This window comes from Rana temporaria, chromosome 2 (assembly GCF_905171775.1).
Source record: "Rana temporaria chromosome 2, aRanTem1.1, whole genome shotgun sequence".
In the NCBI taxonomy this organism is placed as follows: Eukaryota; Metazoa; Chordata; class Amphibia; order Anura; family Ranidae; genus Rana; species Rana temporaria.
The window spans coordinates 405,926,948-405,946,746 of NC_053490.1; the positions used below are offsets into that span (position 1 = coordinate 405,926,948).

General features: G+C 39.0%; 1 protein-coding gene across 1 annotated transcript in view; it reads left to right on the top strand.

The window, feature by feature from the left end:
* ANOS1 (anosmin 1) overlaps nt 1-19,799 on the top strand; it is a 232,916-nt gene that overhangs the window by 107,105 nt on the left and 106,012 nt on the right. The window contains exon 3 of the mRNA XM_040338147.1: nt 18,958-19,020. Within this exon, the coding sequence (XP_040194081.1) occupies nt 18,958-19,020 (63 nt within the window). The remainder of the gene's footprint in view (nt 1-18,957; nt 19,021-19,799) is intronic.

A 19,799-nucleotide genomic window follows, 5' to 3' on the forward strand; every position in this document is an offset into this window, starting at 1 on the left:
CGGTGTCTTGCCCGGCGTCCGTCGGCGGCCTTGTCCGGTCCGACATCCGTCTGCGGCCTCGGTGGTGTCCTCACCGCTTCTCCCGCGCTGTTTTTGAGCCGATCCCCACTTCCCGCACTGTGTTTGAACGCCGCCGCTGACATATACCTAACGCAGTACACTCGGGCATGCTCGGCTCCTCTCGCATAAAGGCTAGGAGGCGGCACAGGGCGTGACCGCGAGCGGAGTCGAGCCTGGCCGAGTGTACTGCACTCAGTATATGGCGGTGGCGGCATTCAAACACAGCGTGGGAAGCGGGTATTGCCGTATATCGCGCACCCACGATTTTCCCCTTATTTTAAGGGGAAAAAAGTGCGCGGTATACGCCGATAAATACGGTAATGTTGATTGAGAAAGTTTATTTGCGCTTTAAGATGTTAATGTTTATATAGGATTTGGTGATACTCTGTAACCGATCATTCAATCACACATGGAACATTAGCTGCCAAAGTGACATTACACAAACGCTATGATGAATAATTTACACAAACTCATTTTTTTTGCTGTTTACCTCCGTGATAGAAACTGAAGGCCAGTAATAGGACACAGAAAGGATTTGATTGTGCATCATACAAGCTCTATGTGACACAAATTACCGGCAAGTCGTGTTTATAAGGAATTAGTACCCATAATGTAGCTGCATGTACTTATACGTCATTCAAGCCTCATTATTTAATGACAACATTTTAATTAAATGTGGCGGATGATTTATTCTAACCTTTGCATTCAGGATTTCATACAATGAGCGTTTTGCATATGTTTTGCTTATGAATTACCTGAACGTCAAAGCTGGTATTTTCTCAACCGCTGGTCGTCCTGCACCACTTTGATAATTCATAAGATTTCTATTCAGTAGAAATATAAAAGCACTTCCCTTGCATATAAAAACATTAAATATCCCCTCACAAGCGTTGTGCTGAGTTGGTCACTCATACCTCATTGTCAGTCACATGGGTCTGCACTACCGGTAGTTCTCCATATTTTCAGGGAAAGTTTACTATCTTCATTACCTAAGCACTTTTTTTCCGTGTACTGTATATATTAACTCCTATAAATCCAAAACAGGTAAATAGAGGCACTCACAGGTCTTGCAGAGGAGTTGGATCAAAACAGCAGCGTTTTATTGTCAACGTCTCAATCAAGCTCCATCTTTCTCAAAATGTTATGAGTGCCTCTACCAGTTTAGGATTTATATGGATTTCCTTTGGCGTGGGCACTTGGGCATTTATCTCAAACATAGGGGTTGATTTGCTAAAGTCAAATAGACTGTTCACTTTGCAAATGCAGTTGCACCAGATCCAAGTAAGGCCCCTTTCACACTGAATAATAGTTATAACTGAGCGGCGTATTTTATGCTTATAGCAAGCGGGGATTCGTGAGTGAACACACTGTAGTTTGGCTCAATTCTGTTCCAGTTGTCTCTGTATATTGCGCAATGAGGTCTGTTTTTCCTTTTTTTACACGTGTTAGATCCTGAGTGCCCTTTCACACTGGGCGCAGAAAGTGCGCTGGCAGTATAGTGGCGATATTTTTAGCGCCGCTATACCGTTGTTTTTACCGTGATATTCGGCCGCTAGTGGTGCGGTTTTAACCCCCGCTAGCGGCTGAAAAGGGGTTAATACCGCGGTATTACTGCGGTTTCCCATTGCTTTCAATGGGAAGGAGCAGTGGAGGAGCGGTAAACACCCCGCTCCTTCACCGCTCCAAAGATGCGGCTAGCAGGACTTTTGGAGCGGTCCTGCTAGCGCACCACTTCAGTGTGAAAGTCTTCAGACTTTCACACTGAAGACTGCAGGGCAGGATTTTTTCAGGCGGTATTTAGGTGCTATTTTTAGCGCTATACCGCCTGAAAAACGTGTCAGTGTGAAAGGGGCCTAAATGAGGTAAAGCTTCACTTTGCAAAGAATAGCCAATCACATGCAAGAAAAAAAAAACATGTTTGCTTGCACTTGATTGGATGATGGAAGTCAGCAGAGCTCTGCCTCATTTACTAAGCTCTCAAGCAACTGCACTTTGCAAAGTGCATAGACTGCCTTTAGTAAATCAACCCCATAGAGTGCCATTGCTTCTCTTGGGACTATTAATTCACGTAAATATGTGAACCTGCATCCCACTCCAAGTGACCTCATACTGTATCTGGCCAGACCTAAAGGGATTTTTAATCAACGCACAACAAAATGCTGCTATATTTATATGGTTACAGTGGAGTAATCCATTATGTCAAAGAAAGAAAAGTGGAATGATTAGCGATGATGCAACAAACAGTCTGAATGTGTCTTTGATATGCTATTTTGTTCTCTTTGTTTTAAATGTTAAGAGCTTTACTCTTAGCAATTACTGTATGTAATGCTTTCATTTTACATTAAAAAACATTTTATAATTACATTGCTATACATATATATATCTATATATCTATATATATATATATATATATATATTTTTTTTTTATCTATATATATATATATATATATATATATATATATATATATATATATATATATATATATATATATAGATCTATATCTATATATATAGATCTATATATATATATATATATATAGATATAGGTATGTACATATATATATATATATATATATATATATATATATAGAGAGAGAGAGAGAGAGAGAGAGAGAGAGATCTATATATAGATAGATAGATAGATAGATAGATACACATATATATATATATATATATATAGTTAGTGTTTAGAAAATATATACATTGCACAAAAATAGTAAATCAGGAGTAAACAAAATGTGTCTTTTTTCTTCGTTTTCGCTGTTTATGACGTTAATCTTCAGGCAGTTTTCCTGCTACATTCATGCTAACTGGGCCACCACTCATGTTGCATCCTGAAAGAAACAATAGCATTTTATTATTGCATGAAATTAGAAGCGAAAGCCCCCGAGGCAGGCAGTCTTAAGACCAAACCCATCCCTCCCTGTGAAAATAGTTCACTTAAATGAAACACGGCTATTCCAGAATAAAGAACAAAATTGTCATTCAGACAAAGGAGCGATTCTGAATCACTGGTGGTCTGAAATGGTAGGTCTTATTGACAAGTGTGACTGGAATTTGAAGAGGACAATCAATAACAAATTATCTGCAATTTCCCTGATAGTTTTGGTGTAAGTGTTTTTTTTTTTTTTAACAATGGATGTGTCTGCAAAGGTCAATCATTCTTTTAGACATTATAAAACTACAGAGGTTGATCTTGTTTAATGCTAAAATACCAGAGCTGAGCTACAATGTTAATATTTAAGCATATGAACCTTCCCTAAATCCCAGTTTTCAACACAGAGGTTCATGTGGATTTTCTTGATGTAGGTGAAGAAGTGACGTATGAGGCCATAGAGATCACAGCTAGATTTGAATAGCGAGGTAGTAGATGGGGGTGCAGTGCAAACCTTGGTCCTTGACACCATCAATAGGTAGTATGTACAATCTTTATATTAATATAGGCAAACAACTTTTCCAGTACAGTCAAAGACACAATTGTAGTAATAGTATGAGATTCCTCAAGAGAACCTTTTTTGCTTATCTATGGCTTAGAACAGGGGTTTTCAAACTATGGCCCACCAGTTGTTCAGGAACTACAATTCCCATCATGCCTAGTCATGTCTGTGAATGTCAGAGTTTGATAATTAATGCCTCATGGGACGTGTAGTTCCGCAACAGCTGGAGGGCTGTAGTTTGGAGATCCCTGGCTTAGAACAACCCTTGCACTAATATATGCATTAACCCCCTTAGCGGTATCCCCGAGCGTGACTCGGGGTTGTTTTTCTATGCTAGGATCGGTATCCCCGAGTCACGCTCGGGGTAGATGTGCAGAGCGTGCAGCGGCGCGGCTTACCTTTCGCAGCATCCACAGACAAGTTACTTACCTTGTCCCTGTATCCTGCGATGCATCCATGCTGTGTGAGCGAGCGGGACCTCGCTCGATTCACAGTGTCCCCGTGTGCCGCCGATCTCCGTTCCCTGCGACGTTACGACACACGGGAGCGGAGAACGGCGCCAAATTCAAAAAAGTAAACAAACACATTACATACAGTATACTGTAATCTTATAGATTACAGTACTGTATGTAAAAAATACACACCCCCCTTGTCCCTAGTGGTCTACCCAGTGGCCTACATGTACTTTTATATAATAAAAACTGTTCTTTCTGCCTGCAAACTGTAGATTGTCCATAGCAACCAAAAGTGTCCCTTTATGTCAAAAGTGGTTTTAGAGCAGCTAGAAAACAGCGATAATAAATTATAATCACTTGCAGAATTGTGCGATAGCGATTTGTGGGGAAATTTGTCATAAAAAAATAAAAGTAATGACAGCGACAATTCTGCAACTGAGCAAATTTCAGTGATATTGAGTTGATTACATTATTGAATAATTTTTATTATAATTATATTATTATTTGTTATAATTATTTATAATTATGTATTATATTGTAATTTATAATTTTGTTTTTAAAAAAAATTCATACCCGGGATGCCTACTAGACTCTTTTTTGGTCAGATTTAAATGAGTTATTCCTAAGAATTGCAGGCCTACAGTATAAAACGCCAAATTTCCTTGCAAAATAATTGTACCGCTTTTGGTATGTAATTCCAGACAGAATCATACCGCCAGGGAGGTTAACAGAGGCGAACAACAAAAACCAAAGCTTAGTGTATCTCTGAAGTTATTTTTTTGCTTCATAATATGATTACATCAAGAAATGTTGTGTGCAACTTCTCATTTCATATTATATACAGTTACTTGCCATGGTGTGTAACTATTCAAGCGGCGCCAAAAACGAAAAGTGGATATCTGTTGATGCTTGCACATTTCTTGCTTTTTCCTCCAGCCCTAAGTGTGCCCCAAGAATCTTGGGGAACCTCGCAAGAAAATTCTAAAACTTCAAGTCAATGTTTTCTATCATTGTGTTCCAATTGACCGTTTAGGTCAGCAAGAAACACTGCATATGTTGAGTTTTGCATATAATATACCTTTTTTGCAGGATCTGAAGCAGACATGCTTCATGCAGACATGATAACGTTTACTAATTAGTTTATTTAATGTAGGGTTTAATAACAAAATATTTGCTATATCTCTTTTAGATTTGAGCACTATACGAAAAACAAAAATACCGTGAACGACATATATTTGATACATCGTCTGCTGAATTAATTCTGCATCTTTTGTATCCTATATTCAGCTCCAGGAGAGATGCCATTCAACAGTAAATAAAGAAAATTAGGCTAGTTTTCTGCTTGGCTACACATGAAGTGATTTTCTATTGTTATTTACTGTAGAAAACATTAAGAACAGATGACTAATAAAATGTATGCACATAATGTAATAACAGAGTGCCACAGGGCTCTTGACATCGTTTTCTATTTCCTAACCAGACAGGCAGAAAGAGAGGGTTTATGAACACATATGTTTTTCTATGTCATCCACTGTACACTTCCTTTCTTCCGGCTGTCAAATTCTCAACATAGTGACGAACTTCACCTCGAACATTACTGTATTAGTTACAGAGCCGTCAAATGTTCTAGGCCAGGAAAACATTTAAGTGAGGTACGTGGTGCTAAAAATTGTTTTTGAGTTGCTCAGTGTCATCTTCCACCAGCAAGTGAGACTTCATTAAATAAACTGAATACCTTTTTTAAATTGTACCAGCCTTTCTTGGACACCCATTTAACACTGAGACCACATTGCACTCATATTTACAAGCATCACGTTCGTAGCTATTGATATACAAGTGGATCCAGATTGGATCTGCTCGTTGACAGAGTGACTGGTGACATTGGTGATATGATATACTGTTGACAGGGCAAGAGTTCAAAGGCACTGGTTGAAAGGTGGATTAAGCATGTCTTATTACAATCAACTTGTCCTGCATTTAGTAAGATGTAGGGTTATGTTTCTACATTTAAACTCTCTTGTAGACAAATAACAACTGTAAAAAAGAACTTTATTAAAGTGGAACTGTGGTCTGAAACTAAACCGCAGGATATTTTTTTAATTACAGAAGAGGCATAATGTGAGGTGGATTTACTAAAGACAAATAGGCGGTTCACTGTTAAGGGAAGTTGCACGTTGCACAGTAATTTTTCCTAGATCTTAGACCCCTTTCACTTTGAGCCACGCCCGCGTTAGCGCTAAAGCACCTCTCGTTTTAGCGGCGCTTTAGCTCTGTTTAAGCAGCGCATTTCTGCCACTAGCGGGGCGCTTTTAACCCCAAAGAAGTGGTTAAAAACTCCCATGTTGCCGCGCTTCTGAAGTGCTTTTCAGGTGCTTCGGAAGCGCTGTCCATTCATTCCAATGGTCAGTGCGTTTTGGAAGCCCTAAATGCAGCACTCCCAAACCACCCCAAAGATACTGCTTGCAGGACTTTTTGTAACATTTCGGGAGTGCACCACCCGGGTGTGAAAAGTCACACTTGAATGAATGGGAGGTGACTTTCAGGCACTTAGAAGAGGTTATTTTTAGTGCTAAAGCACCTTAAAAGTGCCCCAGTGTGAAAGGGGTCATAGTGAATGCGGTGAATATATTTACTTTGCAAAGAATACCCAATCATGTGCAAGAAAAATAATAATTAAAAAAAAACTGTATTTTTGCTTGCACGTGATTGGGTGATGGCAATCGGCAAAGCTTCACCTCATTTACTAAGCTCTGGAAAAAATGTCCTTGCAAAGTGAACAACCTATGTGCTTATATCAACTCCTACTGTATATTTATTCTGCAGTAAAGGCTTCTTATCTTCCTCTTTGCAATCTTTTTTACACTGTACACTGAGCTGCATATACGCAACTCAGTGTACAATCCTGGCTTCTGTCGGGTTCAGGGATGAATAAATTCCTTTTTTTCATGCACGGGAGTTAGGTAATTTCGTACCAGCCTATAAAACTGGCCAAAGATCCTGAACCCAGAAAAGGCAGGGGAGAAGATGTTAGTATCAATGAGGCAGCTCACAGATGTTGCTTCATTGGAGTGGAGTATAGGTAAGGTTCAAAGCAGAACTAAACCCTTGTATCCTTTTCAGCCATCTTAGCTTCAGTTTGATCTGCAACTGTCATGGTGCTGCACATGTGACCAGTCATTTAATGGTTTGACAGCTTGGATGAGCACAAAAGCATAATTGATAGTTAGCATTCCCGACATGCTGGCAATGTAACTGTTTTTTGAAACCATTAAATTGATGGGTTTATTTCCGCTTTAATTGGGCTTAAAGCCCAACTGAACTTACAATGTAAATCAACCAAATACATTCCAGGTGCCCCAACAGATGTTCAAAATCTTGCAGATCAGTTTATCTAACAAGCCTGTCCCCTGCCAGCATGATGTAAAAAAAGGACCCTTTGCTGTCTTTTTTGAACAATGGTCTCTCTTCAACAGATCTCAATCACCAGGGAGTATGGGCTTTGTTGCATGCAAAGCTCTAGTTCTGACTAGGGTTTTTCTACTTAAAGATTTTCTTCTCAAGCTACAGTATGGCTGATTTCTAGAGTAAATGAATTGTAACATTTTGAACACCTTTGTTTTGATGCCCCTGTAATGCTTTTAGCTGATTTAAACTGAAAGTTCAGTTGGGATTTAAATGCCATTCAAAAACAATAACTCTTTATATTCTCTTTACATCTAGAGTTCCAAATCTCCTAACAGCTAGTCACATGTGCAGGAATTCTGAAAAAAAAAAATACCAAAAAACATGGGTCCCTGTTACATAGTTACATATAGATAGTAGGTAAGGTTGAAGAAAGACAATAGTCCATCCAGTTCAACCTGTGTAGGTGTACATGTGTCAGTGTCAATAATAATTTCCCATATCCCTGTAGGTTGTGTTCTTTAGGATGCACGTCCAAGAGCCTTATAAAAATGTCAATACTCCCTGTGCCACTAGTAGAATTCTGAATGAAAATTCAAACAAAAGTTCTTTAATATTGTTTTAAAGATTTTGTTTGCTTTCATGATTTGATTTTGGAATGAATCGGCTTACCACACGAAAACCACATACACTATTAGAAATTCATACATTCAAGAAAATGTTTCCAACCTGCTATTTTGAATGTTTTCATCACTGTGGTCAAGAACAAATTTCAATTAACCAACACACTGATTAGAAAAATAAAGAATGTTCTTACAATATTTCTAAGCTGGTCATACATGACTAATTATTTTTTTTATTGTTCAGCCAGCGAGCTGAGTGAATAAAAACTAAACTCATTTCCTCATCCAAACGTCTGAGGTAGATGCAGGAATTCTCATATGTGTGTCATTGTATTCCGACAACAGAGAATACATTGATCATTGCTACAGCCTATTGGATGCAGCATTGGCTGAACTAAAGTTTCCCAGCAAGCCCATTCATGAACAGTCAATTAGTAGATCAACTGCTCTCGAATAAGATTGGCCATAGATGGATCGAAATTCAACCAGTCTCTGCTTAACCATCTATGGCAAGCTTTACAAGGAAAATGTTGAACAAAATTCTACCCAGCTTTACTGTAGCATAGCTACAAAGCTTATGTCTCTGAGCTTTCTTGTCAGCGGGACTAGGTAGATTTACTAAAACTGGAGAGTACAAAGTCTGGTACATTTGTGCATGGTAGTCAATCAGCTTCTAACTTCAGCTTCTTCAATTAAAGCGGAAGTAACCCCATAGATTTAACTGTTATAAAACAGGCACAAGCCGGAAATGTAACTCTCACATTAATTGTGTGCTCAACCAAACTGCCTAACCATCCAATGGCTGGTGTCATAACTGATCACATGGGCAGCAAAATGGTAGTTGAAGATTAAACAGTGTCCAAGATGGCAGCTTCCTTGGCTGAAAACGATAGGAGGGTTTACTTCCACTTTAAGCTTTGACAATAAAACCTGGAAGCTGATAGGTTACTATGCACAACTGCACCAGCTTTTGCACACTCTAGTTTTAGTAAATCAATCCCTCAGTGTCTATGCTTGCCGTCCCTATTCTGTATTTTCTTCTCCCACACTGACCGTAGTGATGAAAAAAAAAAATCAAAGGTGCTAAATGAAATATTTTTCTCAAATAAATGAAACTCTAAGGCCTCGTACACACGACCGAGAAACTCGACAGAATCCATCAAGAAACTTGGTGGGAGAGCTTTTTTTGCCGAGGAAAACGGTCGTGTGTACGTTTTTCATCGAGGAAACTGTCGAGGAACTCGACGAGGAAAAAAGAGAACAAGTTCTCTTTTTTCCTCGACGGGAGTCTCAATTTCCTCGTCGTGTTCCTCATTGGGCTGGTTTTCGACGAGAAACTCGAGCGTGTGTATGCTAAGAACTCCTTGCATGCTCAGAATAAAGTATGAGATGGGAGTAAAAGTAGCATTTGTAATGAAGATAACACATTTGTCACGCTGTAACAGACTGAAAAGTGCAAATCGTCTCTTACCAAACTTTTACTTAACACGCAGTAACATGAGATTAGCAAAAGCAGCCCTAAGGGTTGTGCCAGTGGAATCGAACTTCCCCTGCCATTGTATGTGTTGTCCGTCACCGCGTTTGAGAATGAGGAGATTTTGTCTTGAAAGTGTGTACGCAAAGCAAGCTTGTCGAGTTCCTCGACAAGCCTAACAAGGAACTCGTCGAGGAAAACGATGTGTCTTTTCCGACGAGTTCCTTGGTCGTGTGTACGAGACCTGACAGTAAATGTGGTCTTTTGGGGAAATTCCATTCATTCTAAGATCAAATATAAAAAGCAAATAACATTTTCAAGTACTTCAAAATTACATTTATCTAGTCTCTGATGACATTATTGAATGCACTGATGAGATTTTCATGCGAACGTTTGCATGAAAATCTACCAGTGTTTGGCGAGCTATAGAGTGCATGGCATTCTCTCCTTCTAGGACCCGAACAGTGTAACTTTAGGTCCATAATCTAAAGGTACATCTTGCCACAAACACATATATGAATAGTAATACGTTCCGATTTATCCTAACCTACGTCTAAAGGAAGTAGGACATTGTGGGATGATGGGTGTGATATACTGAACAACTCTTTATTTATCTTTGAATTATAACATGTTGATATTTTAAAACAATGAAATGTCAACATGGTTTATCCAGTCGTGTCTCCATTAATCTGCTTTATGGTTCTGTCAGGAAAGCCATAACATACACATCATTTATTTCAGCAGTATGCTGGCCTGCTAAAAATATACAGAGACTTGGCACTGAGTCAAAATCAACCAATCAATTTACAAGTACTAAGATTTCAGATGGTATCATCTGAGATTTCGAGCGAACACAACTGTGTCCTGAAAATAACCTTAGCGTTCCCCACGTAATTGAATTAATAGGATTGCAATCTATAACAAACTGTTACATTCTGTAATGACATCAAATAAATAACAAGTAGTCATTTTCTGGTGCTGCTTTTAAAATAAATGTGAGATAAAAAATGATTGTATGTGTAATTCATTTATGTGAGACTGACAGCCAGAAACTGGATTGTAGCAATAGATTTTTTTGGGAACATTTTATTAGCCTTTGTTCATTTAAAATAGAAATTGACCTTTCAATAATAATTTTTGGCGCACATTCCCTTTTAACCACGATTGAACCACCCGCTCGCAATTTACTGCAGACGAGCGTCCCGTGCAGGTAAAGCCACATACTGGCACATTGCTGCCTGCTTCCCGGTTTAGAGTGCACGCATGTGCCCTGCCGACACCCACTGTGATTGTACATGATGATTTATGGCCAGAACCTCCTGATCGGCTGTGTCCAATCACAGCCCAGAGCCCTGTGTTGACAGTAAACATGGGTCTCTTTACAGAGGGAACAATCTCTCTGTTTTTCATCCCTGCCAAAAAGGGATAAGAAACAAAGAGATATGTTAGTAAAAGCAGCACATATTGCACACATTACACATTGTTAGGCACACATTTAACCCCTTAATCACCCTAGATGTTAACTCCTTCCCAACCAGTGTCATTATTACAGTGACTGTGTATAGTAGTATCACTGATCCAGGGATGTGACACCCACTGTGATTGTACATGATGATTCATGGGCAGGACCTGCTGATCGGCTGTGTCCAATCACAGCCCAGAGCCCTGTGCTGACAGTAAACACAGGTCTATGTACAGAGGGAACAATCTGTCTTTTTTTCATCCCTGCCAAAAAGGGATAAGAAACAAAGAGATATGTTAGTAAAAGCAGCACATATTGCACACATTACACATTGTTAGGCACACATTTAACCCCTTAATCACCCTAGATGTTAGCTCCTTCCCAACAAGTGTCATTATTACAGTGACTGTGTATAGTAGTATCACTGATCCAGGGACGTGCGTTGAGGTCAGTGGCTGGTTAGGCACTGTTGTAGACGGTGTTCAAACCACACATGTGAGGTATCATGGAGAACGTTAGAGTGAGAACAATAATTCTAGCAGTAAACCTCTGAAGATTTAAAAATGTAACCTGTAAAGAATTTTAAAACGTTGTCTATGGAGATTTTTAAGTACTGAAGTTTGGCTCCATTCCACAAGTATATTGGGTATCTATTTACTCAGTGCAACATCATCTTTTACATTATACAAAAAAAAATAGATTTAACTTTTTAAAATTGTATTTATGAAAAAGTTGCTACGCAAATACCGTGTAACATAAAAAGTTGCAACAACCATAAGGTGTCTGCTAAAATGTATATATATAATGTTTGGGGGTTTTGAGTAATTTTCTAGCAAAAAAATTATGAATTTTACATGTAGGAGAGAAGTATCAGAATTGGCCTGGGTGGCAAGTGGTTGGTTAATTACCATAAGTAAATGATATACAAATATTTATTATATATTGTTTTTAAGATGATTTACTGTATTTTCTAAATCTGTACTCAAGCAGGTGGTTATAACTTCAAACCAGTAATTTCACAATAAATAGATAAATAATAAATTATTATGTTATGAACATATATAGCATAATAATATATATTTTAGCTTGATTAAAAAAGTAAATTTTCAGCAGCAGCAGCAACAGCAGCAGCAAATTCTCCCTCTCAGCTGTATGGGAAAAACATGGGATTTAAACATGGGATTTTTACCCATAAACCCATTGTTTTTCCTTGGAGTTATGAGGGCTGGGCTGGACGGGAGCATTTGTCTTTTAGACACATGCCCCCTTCAATGACATTGCAGTGAGAGGAGAGCCTCCACTGCAGCATTTTTATTGGACAGCTTGCTTAGCTTCGACCAATAGTGCTTTACCAATGGTCTAAGGCTCCAAGCTGTCCATTAAGAAGAAGAAGAAGAAGAAGAAGAAGAAGAAGAAGAAGAAGAAGAAGAAGAAGAAGAAGAAGAAGAAGAAGAAGAGTAGCAGAATACATTTTGACCAAAATGTATGAATACTTTTTTTATTTTATTGGATATGTTTTATAGCAGACAGTGTTTTTTTTTTTGTTTTTATTGTGTGAGAAAAAATTATATCAATTTTGTTTGGGTACAGCGCCACATGACTGCACAATCACCAGTTAACTACTTGCTGACCAGCCACCGTCATTTTACGGCGGTAGGTCGGCTCCCCTGCGCGAGAGCCCGTAGCTATACGTTGGCTCTCGCGCAGGCCACAATCAATAAACGCTTATTGCGATTTTTTTACGAAAAATATGTAGAAAATTAAGTATCGGCCTAAACTGAGGAAAACAATTTTTTTATATAAATATATATATTTTTGGGGGATATTTATTATAGCAAAAAGTAAAAATTTTAAATTTTTTTAAAAAATTTCGCTCTATTTTTGTTTATAGCGCAAAAACTAAAAACCGCAGAGGTGATCAAATACCACCATAAAAAAGCTCTATTTGTGGGGAAAAAAGGACGCCAATTTTGTTTGGGAGCCACATCGCACGACCACGCAATTGTCAGTTAAAGCGACGCAGTGCCGAATCACAAAAAGTGCTCTGGTCTTTGACCAGCAATATGGTCCGGGGGTTAAGTGGTTAAAGAAGTGCAGTGCTAAATAGGAATAGATGGCCTGGTCATGAAGGGCAAAAAAACATCTGAAGTTGAAGTGGTTAGGCCCAACTTCAATGCAAAAATGAAATATAAATAGTGCATTTTGCATCAATTACGTTACTCTTCAGTCTTGATTCCAAAAACCTCTAAGCCATCCTGCAGAGTAATGGATCAAATTCACAGTTTCCTCTATGAGCCAAGCTAATTTCCTGCCCTGGGGACCAGACATATTTCCTTGCTCATTGCCCTCTTAGGCACTGGTCCTCTGCACTGCTCCCGTGAGTTCCCCTGCCTCTGGAGAATATGAGAGAGGACCCATATGTTGGAAGTGTTGCCTCCACTTATAGGAGAATAACAAAGAAGGGTCATCATGTGGGGCCATGTAAGTAAAATGGGCATTTGGATATTTTTTTTTTCAAACAAGCGGTGAGGTAAATGGTGTTGGGTGGGAAGTGGGTTGCTAATATGTTGGAGTTTTTCTTCAGGGATAAATAAACACAGAATCTAAGACAGACCATAGCTAGCCACTTGTAATAAGGAATGTTATGGACCCATTCACATTTTGCAGTTCTTGTGCATTTTAATATTGCAATACACAATCACACAAACGTGTGATTTTTGTCCTAAAGATCAATTTTTTTCTGCTGTTATTGGCTCACTTGCAGAGATTTTCCTTGATGTCCTGTGTAGAGACACCAGAACCAGACACCAGAACAGATGTCCACATTGGCAAATTTTCCCAATGTTCCTGTTCTGGTGACAGCTCAAATTTTTAGGTTTTCCCTCACCTTTATTGGTCATCAGGACAAAAAGACGGAGAGTGAAGCTCCCCAGTTAGAACAAAGACAGCAATAAATATCTGACAAGAATTCTAATCCTTTCCTATTTCATGAAAAATAAAAATAATGACAAAATGTGTCTCTGATTATCTTTTTTTTAAGGAAATGAGGTGCATAACATTTCTGTGAACGTATCTCTATTATTTGAATCTGACAGGTTTATGGCTCTGCCCGAGCATACACTGACACTTGGGCTATGAGAAAGGTGAGAGAGGCACACAGAGCAGCTATGCCCACCCCTCCCTTCTGCTGCCCATTCAGAGAAGTCTTTGTATTTGTGATTGGGCAGGAGTAGGGGAAGGAAAGGCATAGCAGCTGCACCGACACTAATGTTAAAGATTCCGAGACCTGAAACATAATACAGTAATAGCCATCTTCCGGGAGTGCAATAAAACCTATGTACTGTAGTTATTGGCGTATAACACTCTGTTTTTTACCCTGAAAATAGAGGGTAAACTGTGCCTGCGTGTTATACGCAGGGGGTTGTGGATTTTTTTTTACCCGAAACTTCCCTCTTAAAGTTAGGGTGCGTGTTATATGCCGATAAATACGGTAAATAATAGAGATAAGCCTAGGAGATGTCATGCCGCTCCTTGGACTTAACTCATAGTGTCCCTTTACTTCTTACTAAGGAGCTGAATTTTTGGATTTCAGCTTTAATGTCTGCTTGTAAATTAGTTTTAATAAATGATCTTAGAGTTGCCATTTAAGCGTTTTCATTCATTTTGTTGATCTAGCTGGCAACGGGCATGCGATAACTACATAATTTATTCTTTGCTGCTATCATATTTCAGAATGAGTCCCAAAGTGTTCCAGAACTCATTGGGAGAAATCAGCCTTTAAGAATAAGCACTGTTTTTCTATTACCCTAACTAAATTTTCAACGTACACTATCCTATTTCCAATTAATTATTTACCATGGTGTCACGCCCCATTTCCATTTTCTGCTTACTGTTTTGCTAACAACCTCTTGAGAATTCTGATGCTGACAGTACAGTTCATTTATTTTACCCAAAATTATACATTCTTTATGGAGACCAGCAGATAATTGGCATGTCTTTCTTTTCATAAACAACTTGTGCAAAAATTTCAATACATTATTGTTTTTTTTGCTGACTCTGTAAATTGTAAAGAGTTAAGAAAATATAACTTAAATGTTTTGTGCAGAATACACAGTTTCCAGATGTGTATTTTCTAATTAAGTGAAAGCACAATTGATAAAGGGAGACAACATTGATCCATTTTTTTGTTCATCATCATAGATAGGAATTTGTTCTTTCCCACACTATCTCAAAGTATGTATAAAGACATTGGGGTTTTACAACTTTACAGTGCAGCTAAAGAAAAACAACGTTAAGGTTAACATGCATAGGGAACCCACTCTACCAAAGTTTTGATGGATGTCTGCCTTCTAAATGGACCCGAATATTGGGTTTGAAAAGATGCAGGCTAAGTTTTCCCTGGTACCGAGCACCACTGTGAAGGACATGCTAAAGCTGGCCATACATTACCATCCAGCACCAGCAGTTGTCAGAATTCAGTGGGGGCAGCCAAACAGTAACCGTAAGTGATTGGCAGCAGTCACTATATGGTTCGAAATTATCTGGTTCATTGATCCATTTTTTTGTTCGTCATCATAGATAGGAATTTGCTCTTTCCCACACTATCTCAAAGTACATATAAAGACATTGGGGTTTTACAACTTTACAGTTAACTTTAAGGTTAACATGCATAGGGAACACATTCTACCAAAGTCACTATATGGATGGGAATTATCTGGTTCCTTTGATTATGAGATAAAATATATTGGGCAGTAGGGTGCTATTAAGGCCACCAACTGTTTGGATTTGATTGATGTATGACGATCTTAAGTCTGGCAACAGCTAATTGTCTAAACCTTTAAAATAAATGGAACGTTAAACCATATCCTCCTATTTGCTTATAAATACATGCTGTAAATCCAAAAAAAGCGGCTTGCTGATTGGGGGAAAAAATATCTTATCAGTGGGCTGCTGTTTCTTCTTTATCCAGTAATAACCTTGACCAACTATATTGATATTACTGCATTGAAAAAAGTAGAGTCAGGACTTTGTACAGTGTTTGAATAGGGTCTATATTAGACAGTTGTCTGAACAGACTACAATTTTTTGGCAGGTAAAATAGTATACTGTATACTACTGGTTTGTTTAGATGTTTGTCTACACTAACCATATATGCACAGATTTCTTTTGTTCGGCCTTTGGGCTGAGCAAAATAAATCTAATGCCGCATACACACGATTGGAAATTCCGACAAAAAAGTCTGATGTGAGCTTTTGGTCAGAAATTCTGATGCCCCGTACACACGACCGAGTTTCTCGGCAGAATTCAGCCAGAAACTCGATCGGAGCTGAATTCTGCCAAGAAACCCGGCCGTGTGTACACTTTCGGCCGAGGAAGCCGACGAGTTCCTCGTCGAGCCAAATAGAGAACATGTTCTCTATTTCCTCGTTGTTCAATAAGGAAAGTTGGCTCGCCGAGATCCTCGGCGGCTTCACACAGAACTCGACGAGCAAAACGATGAGTTTTGCCCGTCGAGTTCCTCGGACGTGTGTACGGGGCATGACCGTTTGTATGCTCCATCGGACTTTTGCTGACGGAAAATTCTGCCAACAAAAGATTGAGAGCAGGTTCTCTATTTTTCAGACGGAAAAAGTTCCTATCGGAAAATCCACTCCTATGTATGCTCAGAATTAAGCAGAAGAGCCAAACTGCCTATCGAACTTCATTGATCTCAGCTCGTTGTACGTCTTGTACGTCACGCGTTCTTTCCCACAAGATTTGTGTGACCATGTGTATGCAACACAAGTTTGAGCCAACATTCCGTCAGAAAAAATCCACGGTTTTCTTGTCAGAATTTCCGATCGTGTGTATGCGGCATTACAGTTTTGATCTAATATGTATTATGACAGCCGGAACCTGCAGCTGTCAGAATATTCAAATAGTGGCTGCATCTGATTGGATGTAGCCACTGTTTGGCTATCAATTTGCTACCCGGCTCCTTCAACAAAAGGTGACTGAACAAAGCGGTGGTGCTGAAAATGCCACCCATGGCTCAAATTGTAACTGATTCATCAGGAATCTGCTGTAATTCAAACTGTGTAAGGCAGTCTTTACACTTTAACAATTTATAAAAACATAGACAATCTTTATATATCTGGCCCCAGATATAAAAGGGTGTAATTAAATATGGAATAAATATTTAGGGATGCTATAAGAAGGATATATAAGGCAGACGCATAATTCATTTTGGGAAGGCTCTACCTCCCATTACCCCCCTAAGACACCACCTACAATTTTTTAGGATGGTACTACACAATCCTCTGAGACAATATCATGTGTGCCAAGAACCCTAACCCTAACTTAATATCCAGCAACACACATGCAAAGTGCACATGAAATTGCAATGAAAGTGCACTTGGAAGTGCAGTCGCTGTAGATCTGAGGGGGAAATGCAAGGAAAATAAAAAACAGCATTTTAGCTTGCACATGATTGGATGATAAAATCAGCAGAACTTCCCCTCATTTCAGATCTACCCCTCAGATTTCCAGCGACTGCACTTCCAAGTAGACTTTCAGTGCCATTTCAAGTGCACTTTGCACTTGCAGTGCAAAGTGGATTTGCCTTTCGTAAATAACCCCCACTGTCTCATCCTGCTCTGCACATGCTCAGTTCCTCTCCATTTTTGGTATTATGCTCACTAGAGACCAATCTGCTGACATCCTAAATATTTTCTGTTGCTAAGGGGCTCTGGGCTTCAGCAAAATTGTAGCATCCAGTAAGAAGAAACAGGAACAATGCTGGAGGTAATTTACAGCACACAATAATTTTGGTAGCATAATTATTTATCTGGAATGTATGTTCCTTGCTAAAAAAAATTTGATCAAGTTGTTATGGGTAAAATTCTGCTTTAATGAAGGATTTCAGTATATTCATCTGTTAATGCGTAGAAATGTTCACTTTAGTGGTTGTAAAGCCTAAACATTTTTTACATTTTTAAGATAAACAATGTTTAGGTGTCAGCATCCCCCACCCCCCTTTACTTACCTGGGCCCTCATTTGACCCAGCGCCATGCACATCTGCAGCCCTTCTCTCCCCTCAGTGCTGGGTCTTGCTGGCTCTACTGGGGCACCAAGAACTATTGGCTCCCGGTGTTGTCAATCAAAGCCAGTGACAAGAGAGCGGGGCAGGGCCGACTCCTGCTGTCTGTGTCAATGAACGCAGTAGCAGGGCTCGGATGTGAGAATGCATGCATTCCTTTCCATGGGGAAACTGGACCAGCAGGGGACCCAAAAATAGGAGGTTCGCCACTGCTCTGTTTGCACAGAGCAGGTAAGTATAGACAAACTGTAGGCACTATATAAATCCTGTATAATATAATAATGTTTGTTATTAAAAAAAAAAAAAAAAAAAACCTTTACGAGCACTTTAAATACCCAATCTTGTTCAGATGAAATAAATAAATAGTAATTTGTGTTTTATATGATTGGATTACTGATTTGAACCTTCACAAATTTTGTAAATATTCTTAATAATTTTAGTAAATTGGCCTCAACATATGATAGAATTACAGACTTTCTTACATTACCAGTACCGGAAGGTGAAATTCTCATACTAGTAACACGGATGTGCCTCTGTATCAAATGTTTCAAAACCTTAATGCCATTACTGGAAGCATACTGTCAGCTTTCAAAGCTATAAATAATTAACTCTGTTAATTGTAAATGCGGGAAAAACATGATAGAATTTCATCAGGATCCAATTTCCTCTAAAAACAGACGAATATAATAAGGTCTGAGAAATAACCATTAGAATACATTGAAAGCACAGAGTCTTCATGGGTGGACTGACTCTCAGCATTGCACTCCTCTAACCTTTCAGTTCACAGGAGCAGGGGGACGCTTTGCTGACAGATTCAAACTGAGTCACACCAGAAGGAATACTGTTATGTCTGCCGCTGTTGTTTTTCTCCTGGTTTTCAGTATTGCGTTCCCAAGAAATGAAAATAAAACACACACTGCAAAATGACAACCGTTTGACTAAGTGTTTGTTCAATCTTTCAACAGTGCTTGGAGCCATGCAAGGAAAACTGGGACTTGAAAAAGAATAGCTGCCAAAGTCTCTGTGAGGTATGTCGGATTTATTCTGTACCAGGAAAGATTTTTCCTCTCATAAAAGATGCCATGTTGAAACTTAAAAGTCGTCTTTGATATTGGTAATCCTCTGCTTTTTGATTTGGGTTAGTTTGTAGCTGCTCTTTTCTTTCATTTAAATTGAAACAAACGTATATTCCTATGGGGTTATTTTTGCAAAGATTCCCTAAAAGTGATTTTTTTTTATTATAAATTCATGATTTTTATTCTCTCAGCTTCCTGTCTACAGGGCGGTACATACAAGCCAAATACTGTATAGCAGCGGCCGGTTTCTATTGACCCATTTCTATTGGCCCGTTTGACTGGCTTCTGTCAAAGGAGCATGACCGAAAAAGGTCTGCCGAACACAATTATCACTGCTAGCGGCTATACCCAGCAGTAGTAATCACATACAGAAAATCCAACAGGCTGGTTGTACTAAAGTCAACTGATGGATCGACTTCAGTACAACCAGCTTGCCCATGCATGGATTGAATCTCTACCGGCCCCTGTTGAACCGGCCAAGATTGAATCCATCTTTTTTTTTGTTCAGTCAACAAATTCCACCCTCCAGACAAATGAGGTGGATGAGGGAATCCCCACTTGGGGTATTGTATTCTGACAGTGCCTCCCGTAGCTATCACTCCAAAGACATGCTGGTAGGTAAATTGGATCTTGTCCAAAATTGGCCCAGTATATATATGTATATCTGTGTGTATGACTGTGTGTCCCTAGCGTGTCGAGATCCTACGGGGTAAAATGACCGCACCAGCCAA